General features: G+C 47.0%; 1 protein-coding gene across 3 annotated transcripts in view; it reads left to right on the forward strand.

Moving 5' to 3' along the window:
• CPT1A (carnitine palmitoyltransferase 1A) overlaps window positions 1-19,043 on the forward strand; it is a 129,394-nt gene that overhangs the window by 57,998 nt on the left and 52,353 nt on the right. For 2 of the 3 annotated variants that reach the window (XM_063944353.1, XM_063944355.1), the window contains 2 exons: window positions 10,121-10,228; window positions 15,932-16,019. In XM_063944353.1, coding sequence (XP_063800423.1) covers window positions 10,121-10,228; window positions 15,932-16,019 — 196 coding nt within the window. Of the gene's footprint in view, window positions 1-10,120; window positions 10,229-15,931; window positions 16,020-16,747; window positions 16,833-19,043 lie in introns of all 3 variants that reach the window. The other variant, XM_063944354.1, reaches the window with a different exon arrangement.

Below are 19,043 nucleotides of genomic sequence, written 5' to 3' on the forward strand. Positions count from 1 at the left end.
AGCAGACTATTGCTCGTTGGATTTGTAGTACAATTCAGCTTGCACATTCTGTGGCAGGCCTGCCACAGCCAAAATCTTTAAATGCCCATTCCACAAGGAAGGTGGGCTCATCTTGGGCGGCTGCCCGAGGGGTCTCGGCTTTACAACTTTGCCGAGCAGCTACTTGGTCAGGGGCAAACACGTTTGCTAAATTCTACAAATTTGATACCCTGGCTGAGGAGGACCTGGAGTTCTCTCATTCGGTGCTGCAGAGTCATCCGCACTCTCCCGCCCGTTTGGGAGCTTTGGTATAATCCCCATGGTCCTGACGGAGTCCCCAGCATCCACTAGGACGTTAGAGAAAATAAGATTTTACTTACCGATAAATCTATTTCTCATAGTCCGTAGTGGATGCTGGGCGCCCATCCCAAGTGCGGATTGTCTGCATTACTTGTACATAGTTATTGTTACAAAAAAATCGGGTTATTATTGTTGTGAGCCATCTTTTTTAGAGGCTACTTCATTGTTATCATACTGTTAACTGGGTTCAAATCACAAGTTGTACGGTGTGATTGGTGTGGCTGGTATGAGTCTTACCCGGGATTCAAGATCCTTCCTTATTGTGTACGCTCGTCCGGGCACAGTACCTAACTGAGGCTTGGAGGAGGGTCATAGGGGGAGGAGCCAGTACACACCATGTGATCCTAAAAGCTTGCTTTTGTGCCCTGTCTCCTGCGGAGCCGCTATTCCCCATGGTCCTGACGGAGTCCCCAGCATCCACTACGGACTATGAGAAATAGATTTATCGGTAAGTAAAATCTTATTATCAATAATACCCCTTTCACATCGCAAAAATAACCCGGTATATTGCTTGCTCGACACGGGTCGCTGTGTGGTGTGAAATGGGTCAGTGACCCATTCCCGGGTTGACTGAACCAGTAATTAAACCCGGGCAAAAAGAAGGGTTATTCCTGGGTTAAATACCGGGTCAGGTGCAGTGTGAACGGGTTGCCCGGTCAATGCGACCCGGTACCCATTCATTGCATAGGGAGAGGCAGCGCAGAGATGATCTCATCTCTTAGCGCCAGTCCCGTCCCGGCATATTGCAGGGTCGGGATGGCAGTATGAAGGGTCCAATGCCGTGTCGCACCTGGGAAGGACCAGTTTCCAATTCCCGGGTGCGACCCGGCATTGTGGTGTGAAAGCGGTATAAGTTAGTCTTCATTATGTGCCGCACCATGCACCTAGATATAGCGCTAGGCACCCCCAATATACAGAGAGGCCTTGACGCTGCTTGGGGGGCTCATTCATATTTGTGCAAATATATGTAACCAAGATCTCTGAATTCTAATATTGTGTAGGATTTATATCTGGTTACTGATGTCATTTATGGTGCTGGGGGAAACAAAATGCTTTTTTACTTCATTATGTATCCGTTCAATTCAACTTGATACATTTTCTATCACCCATGCTTTGTTTATCCATGCTGACCATTTTGCATTTGGTCTATGGTAATTCCATGTAAATGACCCTATCTCACACCTTGTATAATTACTACAAGGCTGTGATAATATTTATATAGAGACCAAAGTCTGTCCACCGAGCTATCCTTAAGAGACTTCATTACCTCCTCACACCTTTTACCCTGTCCTTGTGTGACAGCTGTCTATCTGAATGAACATGTTCTGATTTAATATGTTCATTTATGTTGTGCCCCATGGTGTACGCTATAGCATTTAGGAACAAAAACAAAATACTATTGCGAGGAACCAGTACAAAATGGAGAATTGGGAAAATGAGTCAAAGAATTTTATAATCTTCCCGGGTAGTGGATAATAAAAAGTGATTGCAGGCATTTGTTTCATTTATGTTCTAGTTCCATGCAGATAACCTTATGTTCAGTCTTGTACTATTACCACAAGGGTGTGATAAAACAATTTGAAATCCAGAGTACACTGGCCCTGTACATAGAACATCACTTTATTACCTTCTCGCACCCTCTACACCTCCCCGTATGAACGGTGAGGGAACATTTTTGATGCAATATGTGTGTGGCGGCTCGTAGTAAATGGAACCTCTTACAGAATTAATGAACAGACAACAAATTATTGGGGGAAATAAGTACAATGAGAGAATGAGAAGCAAGCTCCAAAGAGCTTACAATCTAAATGGGAAGTAAATGAAGAATTTCATCACTTTGTTTACAACACATAATTGTTTTGCCCTCTGGTTATCAAACTATGATTCATTGGTGAACCATTATCCTAGCTCCTAGAAAAGAGAAAAAAAAAATATCAAGCCCTGGTGTAGTATTATGGGAGATTGTTAGGTCACTTTTTAATTTAGTTTTTATGAAGTGTCTTTAAATAAAAAGAAAAAAGTTACGTTGCTTCCATGTAACTGACAATGGTAGTTTCCAGCAGTGTGTCCACTTGTTCTCCATCTTGAGGTCCTCTCCAGTAGTTTGACCTCCGCGTAGTTCTCTAGGGGCCAATCTCCAGCTGTTGCATTACATTGTTATAATGGTATATGTTCATCATGCTGACATTCAGAATGTCAATATTCAGCATGTCAGCATTCACAATGCCGACACTGAGAAATGTAGACATGGTCTTATTGAGTCAACCAATTTTAGGGTTAGGCTATGGTTAATGTTAGTTGATTCATTCACAATGTTTGCTGTCTGGCAATGTCCACATTATATGGGGGAATTCAATTGATATCGCCACCCGATCTCCCATCTAAAGTGATGGAAGATCGCAGGGGTGATATTTAATTGATGCCGCTTATCGTGCCGATCGCGCCCATTAGTGTCTGGTTTAGCCACATAAAGCAGCTAGACCTGACTAAACTAAAGGGCGCGATTGCCAAAATTGCAGTTTGTGCGCATAAAACGGATCACTGTTTGCATATTTCAGCTCACCAGCACTGGGGGGGCTGCAAGCTGAAATGTGTTTCCCCGCAGGTCAGTGCGCCCGAACAGAGCAACTATTGAATTGCTCCATTAAGCGTCATCTAGTGGCGGCCACAGTGAGAAACCATTGAATTCCCTCCTAAATGTCAACATTTGACATCTCCATGTCGACACGCTGGTGTCCTCGTATTGTACCACATCCAGTTAAAATGCAGTGGAGACTTAACATGGTACAAGTGTGACAGGATTCTCCACTGCACCCTTCTGCACAAATTTACTACTTTTTGGTGCACTGTAATGAATGTTAAATGTACCTTTTAAAGCACAGCTTGGTCAAAAGTATTTGTTCTTTTCATGTACATCGTGATCACAAATCATCTTTTCTCTTACGTCCTAGAGGATACTGGGAATCCATTTAGTACCATGGGGTATACACGGGTCCACTAGGAGCCTTGGGCACTTTAAGAATTTGATAGTCTGCCCTGGCTCCTCCCTCTCTTCCCCTCTTACCAGACTCCGATTAGAAAATGTGCCCAGAGGAGCCGCATGAAAGCTGCTGAACAGTTTTCTGCATTTATTTTATCTGTTTGTTATTTTCAGGCAGGACTGGATGGCACCAGCCTGTCTGCTTCGTGGGACTTAGGGGGAAGAACGACCCAACCTCTTGAAGGGTTAATGGTCCCGTTCCCCACTGACAGGACATTAGCTCCTGAGGGAACTATTTGGACACCCCACCACGGCGAGCGTACATTCCCACAGCACGCTACCACCCCTAACAGAGCCAGAAGAATGAAGAGTGGTGAGTACTAAGCCGGCATCCCGGTTAGCGGGTCGCCGGCCATTATGGCGGCATTAGGGTACAGAGATGCACGGCTTCCACGGGGGGCGGCGGAATATCCAGACTCAGTACACAGTGCGAACGCACCACTTCTGGGGGAGTGAACCGAGTCTAAGTACACTACGGGTGTACACAGTTCCCAGACTGGCATTACAGACTTAAAAGGCGACTGACTCCATTTTAAGCACTAAAAATTACCTCAGCCAGTATAAAAAAGCGGGAAGACCGCTCACCATTGACGGGGCATGGCTTCACCATGAGCGGATCCAGCAGCTCACCATCGACTTTTTCCCTCTGCAGTGGACACAGATGCTGACTGACAGGGACGCGCTGCTCCTCCGGACAGACTCCAGATTACCTGAGCGGTACAAGGGGGTCATAGCAGGGGGGGGAAGTGCTTACTATTGTACTAAGTCCCCAATCTGGGTACTTAGTCTGCAACCCGGCTAAGCTTGGCATTAGTAGTAAGTGCACTGTGTGCTGGCTCCAGGCTATCTGTGTCTCTTGCAGGGTTCTTTGTGGGTCAATTATGCGTTTAACCTGTTCTTGTGTGTGTGCTGTCACTGTCACAGTTTGTCAGACAAAGAGTGTGTTTCATGTAAGGCACAGTGTGCCTCTTGTCCAGGGGGTTCACTACAGTGTACTCAGGGGGTAATTCAGACCTGATCACTCGCTAGCTGGTTTTTGCAGTCCTTTGTTCGCATAGTCGCCGCCCACCGGGGAGTGTATTTTAGCTGTGCAAGTGTGCGATCGCATGTGCAGCCAAGCGGTACAAAAAAACTTTGTGCAGTTTCTGAGTTGCCCAGGATTTACTCAGCCGCTGCGATCACTTCAGCCTGTCCGGGGCCGGAATTGACGTCAGACACCCGCCCTGCAAACGCTTGGACACACCTGCGTTTTTCCAACCACTCCCTGAAAACGGTCAGTTGCCACCCACAAACGCCTTCTTCCTGTCAATCTCCTTGCGATCGGCTGTGCGAATGGATTCTTCGCAAAACACATCTCACTGCAATGATCCGCTTTGTACTCATGCAACGCGCCTGCGCATTGTGGTTCATGCGCAGTTCTGACCTGATTGCAGCGCTGCAAAAAAACGCTTGCGAGCGATCAGGTCTGAATTACCCCTTCATTGCAGTGTACCCTCCCAGGCTAGCAAGGCAGAGCCAGCTTGGCTGGATTCCATTAGGGGAATGATTTCCAATATCTCTTCTAAATTGTCCCGCAATTAGAAAGAGACTCAATACTTAAGACAATCGATGACTGAGTTTATTAACAGAGACTCTGTACCCAGACCAGCGTCTCAGTCCCCTGCCATTTGTCCGCAAAAACGTCCCTTGGCTCATATCCTGCAGTCTGACTCTGATGATGACAGGTCAGACATGGAGGAGGGGGAGGTGGACTCAGAGGTGGGGGTGACTATTCTGTCACAGGGAATGGAGGCTCTCATAGAAGCTATCAGAGAAGTTCTGCATATCCCTGATAAGGTAACAGAGGAGACTGAGGAATCTTATTTTAATATAAAAAAGAAATCCCCAGCCACTTTTCCTGTGTCAAAGGAACTAAATACCTTGTTTGAAGAACCATGGGTTAATCATGATAGGAAATTTCAAATCCCTAAAAGGTTGATATCTTTCCTTTTCCTCCTGAGGAGAGGAAAAAGTGGGAAAATCCGCCGATAGTGGATGCATCAGTATCCAGGCTGTCACGGAAAATTGTACTGACTGTCCCTGGTGCAGCTTCCCTATAAGATACAGCTGATCGTAGAATTGAGAATACACTCAAATCTTTGTATACAGCTACTTGGGTGGCCCAGACACCCACTATAGCATGTGGGTGGATTACTAAGGCCATCGCCAAATGGTCTGTTAACCTAATCGAAGAGAGATTATTTTACTTCTGCTACATATACAGGACTCTGTGAATTTTATGGTGGAAGCCATAAAAGAAATGGGATTGCTTAATGTACGCACCACTGCTATGGCACGTAGAGGCTTATGGCTATGCCAGTGTACTGCTGACGCGGATTCCAGGAAAGGCATGGAAGGCCTACCCTTCACAGAAGATGCCTTATTTGGTGATGAACTAGACAAATGGATCTCCAAAGCTACTGCAGGTAAGTCCACATATCTTCCTTCTGCAGCTCCCCCAGATAGGAAGGCCTACTCAGGACCTAATCTGTAGTCCTTTCGGACTGCCAAGTTTAAGGGCAAAACCAGAGGTTCTTCTACAGCCACCAGCGGCGCTAGAGGTAAACCACGAAAACCATCAACTGCCGGTTCACAGGAACAGAGCTCAAGCTCTGCTTCCTCAAAGCCTTCAGCATGACGGTGGACCGCGATTCCTGGAAGACTGGCAGGTGGGAGCCCGACTAAAAAATTTTAGTCACATCTGGACAATATCTTGCCAGGATCCCTGGGTCATAGATCTTATTTCCCAGGGCTACAGACTGGAGTTTCAGGAGCTCCCACCTCACAGATTCTTCAAATCAGGCTTACCAGTTTTGCAGGAAGCAAGTATAACCTTACAGGATGCCCTCCAAAAACTGGTACAGACTCAGGTCATTGTTCCAGTTCCACCTCATCTGCATAACAAGTAAGCGATAAACTGCAGTGAGCAATCAAGTCGGATCTGCGCCGGTGCATGCTGGGCGGCCGAAGGCCGTTGTATCGTAGCGATCGCCTCTGCATGATTGACAGGCAGAGGGGGTCGCTGGGCGGGAGGGGGCTGGACAGCGGCGTTAAGCCGCCGTTTAGGGGGCATGGTCCGGGCAATACAGGCGTGGCCGGACTATTGGGGGGGGGGGGGGGCGGCCCGCGCCGGCTGCGTGATGTCACACGCAGCCGCTGCGACCCGGGCAGCGAGGAAGTTCTCCCGGCCAGCCGCAGGAGCAGCGCTGGCCGGGAGTTACTCCTAAAATGCAAAAGCATCGCCGCTGTGCAATGCTTTTGCATTTCTGCTGGGGGGGCCGGCACTGACATGCGGGGCGGACTAGCCCTGTGCTGGGCGTCCCACCGCATGTCTGAGTGCCTGATCGTAGCTGTGCTAAATTTAGCACAGCTACCATCAACTCTGAATGACCCCCATTATTCCAACTTGTTTGTAGTACCGAAATCGGACGGTTCGGTAAGACCGATTTTGAACCTCAAGTCGTTGAACCCATACTTACGAGTGTTCAAATTCAAGATGGAATCTCTGAGAGCGGTGATCTCAGGTCTGGAGGAGGGGGAATTCCTAGTGTCTCTGGATATCAAGGATGCGTACCTTCACGTTCCGATTTGGCCGCCTCTTCAGGCTTCTCTATAGTTTGCACTGCAGGACTGCCACTACCAGTTCCAGGCCCTGCCATTTGGTCTCTTTTCTGACACCTCCTGCTTAAAACCCAAAAAGTCAGAAGGATCGTGAGGCCCCGCTTTCACAGTCTGTATTCATACTAACAATCAAGATCAAGTGAGCTTTTGCCCTTCTGCCCTCCCCGAGCTTTCCTTAGGACCTTAGTGAACACCGAGAGTGTTCACCAAGGTGATGGCAGAGATGATGTTTATACTCCGCAAACGGAGTGAATTAATTCCGTACCTGGACGATCTTCTGATAAAGGCACCGTCCAGGGAGCGGTTGATGGACAGTATTCGCCTCTCAACCAGACTACTCCTGGATCACGGGTGGATTCTGAACTTGACAAAATCTCACCTGGAACCGACGCAGAGGCTTTCCTTCCTGGGAATGATACTGGACACACAATCTCGGAGAGTGTTCCTTCCTGTGGAGAAGGCTATGGAAATCCAGTCGATGGTTCGGGCTGTCCTGAAACCAACCCGGATCTCGATGCATCTGTGCATTCGCCTTCTGGGTAAAATGGTGGCCTCTTACGAGGCGCTTCAGTACGGAAGGTTTCATGCGAGGCCCTTCCAGCTAGATCTATTGGACAAATGGTCCGGATCACATCTTCACATACACCAGAGGATCAGTCTGTTGCCAAGAGAAAGGATCTTCCTTCTGTGGTGGCTACAGACTTCTCACCTCGTCGAGGGTTGGAGGTTCGGGATTCAGAATTGGATTCTGCTAACCACTGACGCAAGCCTCAGAGGTTGGGGAGCAGTCACCCAGGGGGTGCAGTTTCAAGGAAGATGGTCAAGTCAGGAAGTCGTCCTACCAATAAACATCCTGGAACTCAGGGCTATCTAGAAAGCCCTTCTGCAGGCCTCATCTCTACTTCGGAATCAGGCCATTCAAGTCCAGTCGAACAATGTAACGACGGTAACGTACATAAACCAACAGGGCGGAACGAAAAGCTGAGCAGCAATGTCAGAGGTGTAAAAAATTCTCCTCTGGGCAGAAAAACACGCTGTGGCTTTGTCGGCAGTCTTCATTCCGGGAGTAGACAACTGGAAAGCAGACTTCCTCAGCAGACACGATCTGCACACGGGGGAGTGGAGCCTTCACCCGGAAGTGTTCAGTTGCTTGACACGTCGGAGGGGATATCCACGAATCAACGTGATGGCATCTCGTTCCAGCAAGAAGCTCAAGCAGTGTTCCAGGTCGAGAGAACCACAGGCAGTGGCGGTAGACACTCTGACAACTCCATTGGTCTACCAGATGGTGTACGTGTTTCCTCCAGCTCCTCTGATCCCAAGAATTCTAAAGAGAATAAGAAGGGAAAAGGTTCAAGCAATACTCATTGCTCCAGACTGGCCAAGAAGGGCCTGGTATGCGGCCCTCCTGGAGATGTTCCTCGAAGATCCGTGGACTCTGCCTCTTCGCAAGAATCTTCTACAACAGGAGCCGTTCGTCTATCAAGACTTACCGCGGCTACGTTTAACGGCATGGAGGTTAAAAGGCTGATCCTAGCCAGGAGAGGGATTCCTGACAAGGTCATCCCGACTATGTTCCAGGACAGGAAAGGGGTAACATCTAAACATTACCACCGTATAAGGAAGAAGTATGTATCTTGGTGTGAGAATAGACAATATTCCGCTGTGGAATTTCATCTGGGACGTCTCCTGCTATTTTTCTGCAGTCGGGAGCGGATGTGGGCCTACGCGTAGGCTCCATTAAAGTCCAGATTTCGGCTTTGTCTATTTTCTTTCAGAAACAATTGGCTTCTCTCCCTGAGGTCCAGACGTTCTTGAAAGGTGTTCTACACATCCAGCCTCCCTTTGTGTTTCCCACGGCACCTTGGGCTCTCAATTTGGTGCTCCATTTCCTCCAGTTGGACTGGTTTGAACCGTTACAAGAGGTTGACGTGAAGTACCTTACGTGGAAGACCGTCACATTGTTGGCCTTGGCCTCAGCAAGACGTGTGTCGGAACTAGGGGCATTGTCTCACAAGAGTCCCTACTTAATTTTCCATGAGGACAGAGCTGGACTCGGAACTTGGCAGCAATTTCTACCTAAGGTGGTGTCCGCTTTTCACACCAACCAACCTATTGTGGTTCCAGCTGTGACGGACACCTCTGCTACTTCAAAGTCTTTGGATGTTGTGAGGGTTTTGAAGGTGTATGTGAAGAGAACAGCTTGTCATAGAAAATCTGACTCGCTGTTCGTTCTTTATGATCCCAATAAAATTGGGTGTCCTGCGTCAAAGCCGTCTATTGCACGCTGGATCAAGCTCACTATCCAGCATGCTTATTCCACGGCAGGATTGCCGGTTCCAAAATCTGTACAGGCCCACTCTACTATGTCGGTGGGTTCTTCTTGGGCGGCTGCCCGGGGTGTCTCTGCTTTACAGCTCTGCCAAGCAGCTACTTGGTCAGGTTCAAACACGTTTGCAAAGTTCTACAAGTTCGATACTTTGGCCTCTGAGGACCTTCAGTTTGGTCAGTCAGTTCTGCAGGAACCTCATTTCTCCCCCACCCGGTTTGGGAGCTTTGGTACATCCCCCATGGTACTAAATGGATTCCCAGTATCCTCTAGGACTGAAGAGAAAATAGGATTTTAGTTACCTACCGATAAATCCCTTTTCTCGTAGTCCGTAGAGGATACTGGGCGGCCGCCCGATGCTTCGTTCTTCCTGCACTTAGTTAAGTATTCTGGTTTGTTCAGCTGTTGCTGTTCATGTTTCAAGTTTGGTTAGCATGGCTTTCCTCTTGTTCGGTGTGCTGGTTCGTAATCTCGCCACTTTTCTTTTCTCTCCTCTCAAAGTATGTCCGTCTGCTTGGGCACAGTTTCCTAGACTGAGTCTGGTAGGAGGGGCATAGAGGAAGAGCCAGCGCACACTATCAAATTCTTAAAGTGCCCAAGGCTCCTAGTGGGCCCGTCTATACCCCATGGTACTAAATGGATTTCCAGTATCCTCTACGGACTATGAGAAAAGGATTTGCCGATAATTAAAATCCTTTTTTCCATCTTTATTGTCGCAAGTTAATGTATGGTGGTTCTTTTAACTCCCCTAGGATTACCTGTATGTGTTGCCAACGCATATACAAGCTGCAAGAGCTGGAAACGCCATCCACGCCCTTCTGCTCTACCGGCGAAAACTGGACAGAGAAGAAATTAAACCGGTAGGTTTTAATGTATTTTGTTTCTCATCTGTGAGAATCAGTGTGTGTTACTTTGTATTGCTGTGTTTTTTTTGTTTTGTTTTTTTTTTGCTTTTTAAGAAGATTTACCCCACTGTTGATAGAGTAGTTACTATATTGCTATATTTTGATAACTGGTTGTTTACTATACTGTACAAAGAAAGATATGGGATGCATGGGATTGTATGTGTATAAATTGTATTCTGTCACTGTGTACCTACAGTATTTCGGTAACAACCTAAATGATAATCTTGTCCACTTATAATGGACAATACAGTTAGTGTATATGGAGATCCCAAAGGAATTGTACCTACAGCAGTAAAAGTAATATTGTCCTCAAGGGGTGCTATATAATACACTAAAACTCCCTTACAGCCCTGTATTTCTTTACGCCATTGCAAATTGATCATCTATATCCAGGGTGTTTACCCCTGAGTAAACTCACATGATTCTGCTTACCTTTTTAGAGTTTTTATTGTCTTTGGTCCTAGTAAAAAAAAACAAAAAACTGTTTTGATCTGTTTTAGAGCTGCTGTTAAACTTCTTTTTTTAATCTGATATCCTTGGTTTCTCACTGAACAGTAGAAGTAATATACAGTCTTGTAGTTATTAAATATACAAATATTAGAAAACCTTGTGCAGTATCCGGAATAATCAAGGTGACGTACAAAGAGGTGATAAGTGTCAAATGTTCTATAACCAATGCTTTTTGACAAATCTGACATAGGGGGTTAATGTTAACACCTGTTAAATTAACGGGTTAACGCATAGAATCCGTGAAAAGTTCGTGAACCTATGCGTTAACAGGTTTGCAGCGTAAACCAGCATCAGCCTTTAAAAAAATAAAAACATTAACTGTTGACTTTGGGGCTAATTGGGCTCAATTAGCCGTGGTATATTCCTGTGGGTAATTGAATTCCCCACTAAAGGGCCCTACACATATAAAGATCCGCCGCTGAGCTGCCCGACGGCGGATACGGCCATCGGGCAACCCGGCGGCGGGGGGGCAGTGACGGGGGGAGTGAAGTTTCTTCACTCCCCCCGTCACCTGGCTCCATTGAGGTGCAGGCAAATATGGACGAGATCGTCGATATTGGCCTGCAGGTACAGCCGATGGGGCACCAGCGATGAACGAGCGTGGGGCCGCACATCGTTCATCGCTGGTGACTCCACACTGAAAGATATGAACGTTATCTCGTTCAATAATGAACGAGATCGTTCATATCTTTGAGGAATATCGGCCAGTGTGTGGGGCCTATAAGTAGGAAGAGCTATAGCGGCACGATAATTGGTGCTAGACTGCATCTCTGAATGCACCCCTCCTGTAAATTATAAGGATTTAAGAAGTCCTCATCCTCTGTAACCACTCAGCCTGCAGCCTTGTGCATTCATATGGTTAGAGAACTCTTAAGGACTTCCAATACCCTTATAAGATACAGTAGGGAGTACGTTATTCTGTGAGTAATGTACAACGTATCCGTAGCTGAGGAAAATAAATCCCATTTTGGACTGGAAAGGGGAATGTCTGGAGGGGACTAGATTTCTTGTAGGAATGTTGTGAGTTTGTTTCTAAAGGAGAAAACCAGGCTATATTTAATGCATTCAGCAACATATCTGTCATTCCTAACAGTGGGATTGATGTATTAAACAGTGGAGAAGTTCCCTGTAGCAACCGATTAGCACCTACCTATCATGTTATAGAAGTGCTTTCTCAAAGCTGATTGCTTGCTATGGACAACTTCTCCACTCTCCTCTCTTTTCACTGCTTATACATCAAGCCCAGTGTTTATAAACTTGGGGGTGGGCCGTGGTGACTGCGTGACGTCACACGCAGGCGTTGCGACCCGGAGAGTGACTGGTAGCTCCCTGCCAGCGCGCAGGTAGGGAGCTACTCATCAAGTACAAAAGCATTGCCGCTGTGCGATGCTTTAGGAACTTGTGCGGGGGGCGGGGGAGTAGGGCCTGACATGCAGGGCAGACTAGCCCCGTGCTGGGCGTCCCCCCGCATGTCTGTGAAACTGATCGTAGATGTGCAGAAGTTTGCACGGCTACGATCAGGTCTGAATTAGGCCCCAAATCTCTTGGAGAGAGAGAGAGTACCAACCAACCGGCTCCTGTCATTTTTCAAACACAGACTATGACAAGACAGGGGCCGGTTAGCTGGTACTTAATCTGTCTACTTTATCTCTCTCCAAGGCTTACTACAAAGACCCCAAAGTACCAGCCAATCCGCTACTGTCATGTTACAGGATGTGCTTGTAGTATATCTGCCCCATATTCTGATAACAGGTATCTAGATGCTTGACAAACATGTGCTAGACTTAAGGTCCATACACACTTAACGATATAATGAGCGACGTCGCTCATTTTCCCCCTCCTTGAGCGACGTCGCTCATTTTATCGTTAAGTGTGTATGCCGCCAGCGACGACCGATGCGCGGCCCCGCGGGTCGGCAACGATCGTCGCTGTCGGTAGGGCATGCATGAAGGATGTGGACTGTCGTCCACGACCTTCATGCAGGGCTGGCGGGGGCGTGACGTCACTGAGCGATATGAGCGGTCATATCGCTCAGTGCATACAGGCGGCCGCCGACCGGCCGGCCCGGGAGGGGGAAACGTTAGACGATGTCGCTCACAGAGCGACATCGTCTAATGTGTATGGGCCTTTAGAGTCTATGTACTAAGCCTTGAAGAGAGATAAAGTATAACGTAATAAAGTACCAACCAGCTCCTGTCATTTTTCAAATCCTGCCTGTAACATGGCAGTTAGGAGCTGATTGTGCACTTTATCTCTCTTCAAGGCTTTGTACGTACATTCCAACCTTATCACTAGCAGGCTACTTTTAGCACTGTTGCGATCAGGTAGTCGCCGCCTACAGGTGAGGGGGTTAGGGCTTTGCAGGGCTGCGATCCGCTGTGCAGAGAGCTGCACAAGCAAAAAGTTTGTGCAGTCTCTGCACAGCTCAAGACTTACTCACCCACTGCAATGATCCTTCCTGGAGCTGACGTCAGGATCCCTCCCTACATTCAGCCTGACATGCCTGCGTTTTCTTCGGCACTCCCAATAAAAGTTGAGTTGCCACCCCCGGCCGGCCTCTTCCTGTCAATCTTCTGGCGTTCGCTGCTGCGAACGTTTTCTTCTTTACTCTCACCGCTGCCCGCACGCATGCACAGTTCTGACCCGTTTGCATGGCTGCGAAAGATTGCAGCGTACGAACGGGTCAGAATGACCCCCATAGACCGCTAAACCTTTGTTTAAAGACTGCCATATAGTGACATAACTCAAGGTATTTAACTTTGTTTGTGCACATTCTTTGTAGTTGAAGCATTTGTTGTTCTTTGTTAGCAGACTCTAAGGGGGTCATTCCTACCTGATTGCACTCTAGGATTTTTTGCTGCGATCAGGTCAGAACTGTGCATGCATATGCACCGCAATGAGCAGGCGCGTCGTACGGGTACAAAGCGGATCATTGCTGTGCGATGGATTTAACGAATGATCCTTTCGCACAGCTGATCGCAAGGAGATTGACAGGAAGAAGGCGTTTATGGGTGGCAACTGACCGTTTTCTGGGAGTGGTTGGAAAAACGCAGGCGTGTCCATGCGTTTGCTGGGAGGGTTCCTGACGTCCGTTCCGGTCCTGGACAGGCTGAAGTGATCGCAGCAGCTGAGTAAGTTCTGGGCTACTCAGAAACTGCACAAATCTTTTTTGTACCGCTCGACTGCAGATGCACCCTTGCAAAGCAAAAAAACACTCCCCTGTAGGCGGCGACTATCTGATCGCAGCGCTGCAAAAAATAGCTAACATGCAATCAGGTCAGAATGACCCTTTAAGTCTGTAAGTGGCTCAATACACTGACCTTTGGAAGCCTTAAGGGGGGTACTCACGGAGCGATATTCTAAGCAATCTGACTAGATTGCTTAGAATATCGGCATGATCGCTCCGTGTGTTGCCCCCTCGGCGATAGCGATGCGCGTCCCCGCACATCGCTATCGCTGCTGATAGATTGGCCTGCATGCAGGCCAATCTAGCGGGTCGCTCACTTCACCCGCTGGGTGAAATGAGCAGCCCCCCATCTCCCCCCACACGCTCAGCACAGATCGCGCTGTGCTGAGCGGCAGGAGAGATGTGTGCTGAGCGGTTCGCTCAGCACACATCTCTCCAGCATCGGCCCGTGGGTACTGGGCTTTACAGAGACGGAGACAAGTGTGCATACAAGAAATGTTTGTTTACAATCACAGACTCAATTACTTCCAACAAGTGTGAGAACTTTTTTTACTCTTTCATGTTTTATGGTTCTCTGATAACACCTCGTTGAAGAAAAACCTTTGGGCTAAACAACACAAAGAGCCTAATTCAGAGTTGATCGCAGCAACAAATTTTTTAGTAGTTGGGCAAAACCATGTGCACTGCACGGGGGGGGGGCAGATATAACATGTGCAGAGAGAGTTAGATTTGGGTGGGGTGTGTTCAAACTGAAATCTAAATTGCAGTGTAAAAATAAAGCAGCCAGTATTTACCCTGCACAGAAACAAAATAACCCACCCAAATCTAACTCTCTCTGCAAATGTTATATCTGTCCCCCCTGCAGTGCACATGGTTTTGCCCAACTGCTAACAAATTTTCAGCTGCGATCAACTCTGAATAATATGCTAGTGCTGCAAGAGGTGTCCGCCTCCTGCTGGCTTCTCTGATCTGCTGCTGTGTCTATGGGTGCAGCATCAGATCATCTGCGTGACATTGGTCATCTCAGTAACCCTTAGTTTACACAGGATGACTAGTGTCTTCACGCAGCCAAGGCCGTGGCGTGCCTACAAATGAGGCTGACATGCACCCATTCCATAAAATAGGTCCCCGGTGCTACCCCTTCCCTGTCCCCATACGGTGTCACTCACCTGACGCCTGCAGTCACACTGCGCAGTACTCGTCTAGCGACGGTTATTGCGCATGTGCAGTTCATACTTTGGTCAAAATGTGAAACTTAACAAAGGCATAGTCTGTGATCGTGTACTGTGGCCGGAACGGGTGTGGATCATTATATCGACAGTGTCTAGGTTGACAATATTTAGGTCGGCCACTATAGGTCGACAGACTAGGTCGACAGGGTCAGAATGTCGGCATGTTCTAGGTCGACGGGTCAAAAGGTCGACATGGGTTTTTTAAATGTTTTTTTGGTGACGTTTTCTTCGTAGAGTGACCGGGAACCCCAATTAGTGCACCGTGTCCCCTCACATGGCTCGTTTCGCTCGCCATGCTTCGGGCAAGGTGCCTTGCTTCGCTCGGCACAGATTACCGTTCCAATCGTAGTCCACGTGGATCGTTAAATATGAAAAAGTTAAAAATTTATTTATTTTTAAAAAAAAACTCATGTCGACCTTTTGACCTGTCGACCTTCTGACTGTCGACCTAGGTACTGTCGATCTTCAGACCGGATTCCGGCCGGAACACAGTGGAGCCAGCTACACACATCACAGAATGGGCACTTACATTGTATGCAAGTGATATGTACATACATTACTGGTTACTGAAGACGATTCGTGTTAGTACCTAGATTACTTGTTGCCCTCCTGGCACTATTAGATAAACTATATTCCTGTATCTGGCGTTCTTCCCTAAATTGTATTACCATAATCTCTTTAAATATTTTATTTATTACCCACTTGAACACTGTTTGGTATGTGGTGAAGATTCAGCTGATGGGATCCACTGTTCCACTATGCTCAGCTCAGTGGGAAAGAATGTTTAATACTTCCCGAATCCCTGGAGAAGAGACAGGTAAGAGCAGCCGACGGTCGCGGTGCCAATCCTTGCTACCTATCCAATATTAACCGTGAGACTGTCCTGCCTGTCGCTGCTGTATTGATTAGCCGTAATCGGAAGACTTGGAAAACAACAGGCCAAAGTGTTGTTTTACAAAAATCAATGTGGCTTCTTTAAAGTCTGTTGCACGGGAGTAATCCTTAGGAAAGGGCTGGCCAACCTGTGGCTCTCCAGCTGGTATGAAACCACAAGTCCCAGCATACCCTCCTACCGATCAGCTGGTAAAGCAGACGGGGACTTGTAGTTTCACAGCAGTGGAGAGCCTCAGGTTGGCCAGGCCTGCCCTGGGAATTAAACCTACTATTGATTTGTGTTCAGTCTAAATTTAAATCCATCCTATGTATATTGCATTTGGTTTGCTAAATTTCTTGATGCTTAACGCTAGGCTCCCAGGGCTACTCTATAAAGTTTGTTATATTTAAATGTAAGTGACATCGGCTAAGCTTTTTGCACGGCCTCACGGGTAATATTTCATCAGATACCTTGATGTTCCTTCCTTCATCTAGAAGGCTGCTTATCAACTTCTCTCTTTTTATTTTTGGTACTTTTGTTCCAGGTTCATGTGGGTCCTTCCTAATGTTTTGTATTCATGTCATGTCTGTATTACTTTATGCCTTTTTAATAATTTATTTTCATATCCTTCCCTCATTTTTTTTTTATCATCCTTTTATGTTTCCTTCCAGCTTATGATTAATAATACCATTCCAATGTGTTCCTACCAGTATGAACGAATGTTCAATACTAGCCGTATACCAGGCGTTGAGACAGGTACAGCCCTGGCCCTGTCTTTTAATGTTTTTCAGTCATCGCAATCCTAGCGCATGTGCAACGAGAACAACATTTAACACGCGCACCTGGCAGCATAACTTACAATTTTCTGTGTTCTAATTACGGTAATTTTTGTTGAAGAAAAAAAAAAAGTGAAACCTAACATTGCAAGTGTGGACCATTTACAAACTGAGCGTCTTATGTTCTTTTTTTTTTTTTTAAATCAAGTAATTTTTTATTGAGTTTTGTAACACATTGACACAACAAGACAAAACAACAACATTGAAATAAACTATAACAATTGCCATCAATAAACAGGTATTTTCAGATCACAGTTCGGTGTGCGTGTTAATTCTTTTCGCATATGTGTACACGACATAGAATATCAATATTATTACGAATGTCGCTCAAGTGCTCAATACCTGCCCGCCCAGCCATGTGCTACTCCAGCGATCCCACATCTCCGTAAATCGAGAGGTGGAACCCCGTATTTTATACATATGCCTCTCATGACGAATTACCTCGTTCACCAACGCCCTCCAGTGCTCCACCCTAGGCACATCTGCCGAGAACCAGACCCTAGCAATAACAACTTTTGCCAGCGTAGTGAGACACAGGACATATTTATACAGTAAGACAGAGTGTGTTTCCTCAAGATCTAACCCAAACAAGCATATACCAGGATCTAATGTAGGGAGGGACGGTGCTGTCATGATCACATCACTCCACACTTTACGCCAAAAAAGGGAAATCTCAGGGCAATCCCACAGTAAGTGCCAAAATCCGGCATCGGCTGCCCGACACCTGGGGCAGTTAGAATCTTCCCTAAGACCAGCCCTCTGCATAGTAACTGGAGTACGATAGGCCCTGTGTAAAATATAGAAAAAAACCTGCTTATATCTTATACACGGCGTAGTGTATCTAAGGGAGCTCATAATCTGGAGCCACTGCTCATGGGACAAGCGCCCCAAATCAGTCTCCCATTTAATACGGAGATTATTTAATAGATCGGGGTAGCTTCTATTATTTAAAGCAGCATATATGGTAGACACCCTCCCCCTCTGACTCAGAGAAGTAAGCATCGTCCTAACAGGTGAGTCAACAATCAGTGGTGGGCCATGAGGGAATTGAGTTTGTACAGCATGTCTAAGCCGAAAATACCGGAACAGAGCAGTATTAGGTACATCAAATTCGATCTTCAGTTGCTGAAATGACTTCAGCACTCCATCGTGGTACAGCTGACCCAGCGCCACGACACCCCTAGCAATCCATATATTATCTAGCGACATCTCATATAGCTCAGGGTATGCACTATTGAACCACAATGGAGTACCGGCATCATGTCCCTCCCAATCATATAAAGTGTGTGCATAGCGCCAGATGAGCAAGGCTTGACGCAACAGGGGAGGCAAGCCAGGCGCTGAGAGACCAGAGAGGAGAAGCTGAAGAGGAGAAAGAGAGAAAGTAGGAGAGCACTCCGCCCGCTCAGCCAGAAACCCCCTCACCGTAGTACCTAGAGAATCCCCGATCCATTCACTCAGATGAGACAGCTGAGCCGCTACATAGTATAGTCTGAGATCAGGGAGACTTGCCCCGCCGGACATCTGAGATCTGCATAATGTCCTGATAGAGACTCTCGCTGGCCTGCCACCCCATATAAATGAGGACAGAACGCCCTCTATAACAGTAAAGATCTTCTTGGGGAGGTATACCGGAGAATTGTGTAGAGCATAAAGGAATTTTGGCTGCATCACCATTTTAAATAGATTAACCCGACCCAGGACAGACAACGGTAGTTTTTTCCAGCTATGAGCCTTCTCTTTAAATGTCGCTAGAATGGGGTCAATATTTTGGGCCACATAGCTACGCGCCATAGGAGTAATCCAGATGCCTAAATACTTGAACCGCAATGTCCATTGCAAAGGATACGCCCCCTGTGTATTTTCCGGGAGAAGGCCAGAGATGGGGAAAATGTGGGATTTGTCCCAGTTAATTAGTAGACCGGAAAAGATACCAAAATTTTCCACTACCTGTAACACTGCTTGTAGGGAGTCATCAGAGTCTTGCAAAAAAAGAAGCATGTCATCCGCGTATAGCGCTACCACATCCACATGACCCCCAATCTCAACGCCCCTGACCCTACCATTACTGCGCAGCAGGCCGGCCAACGGCTCCACGGCGATTGCAAACAGTGCAGGAGATAGGGGGCAA

Source organism: Pseudophryne corroboree, chromosome 11 (genome assembly GCF_028390025.1).
Source record: "Pseudophryne corroboree isolate aPseCor3 chromosome 11, aPseCor3.hap2, whole genome shotgun sequence".
Lineage (NCBI taxonomy): Eukaryota > Metazoa > Chordata > Amphibia > Anura > Myobatrachidae > Pseudophryne > Pseudophryne corroboree.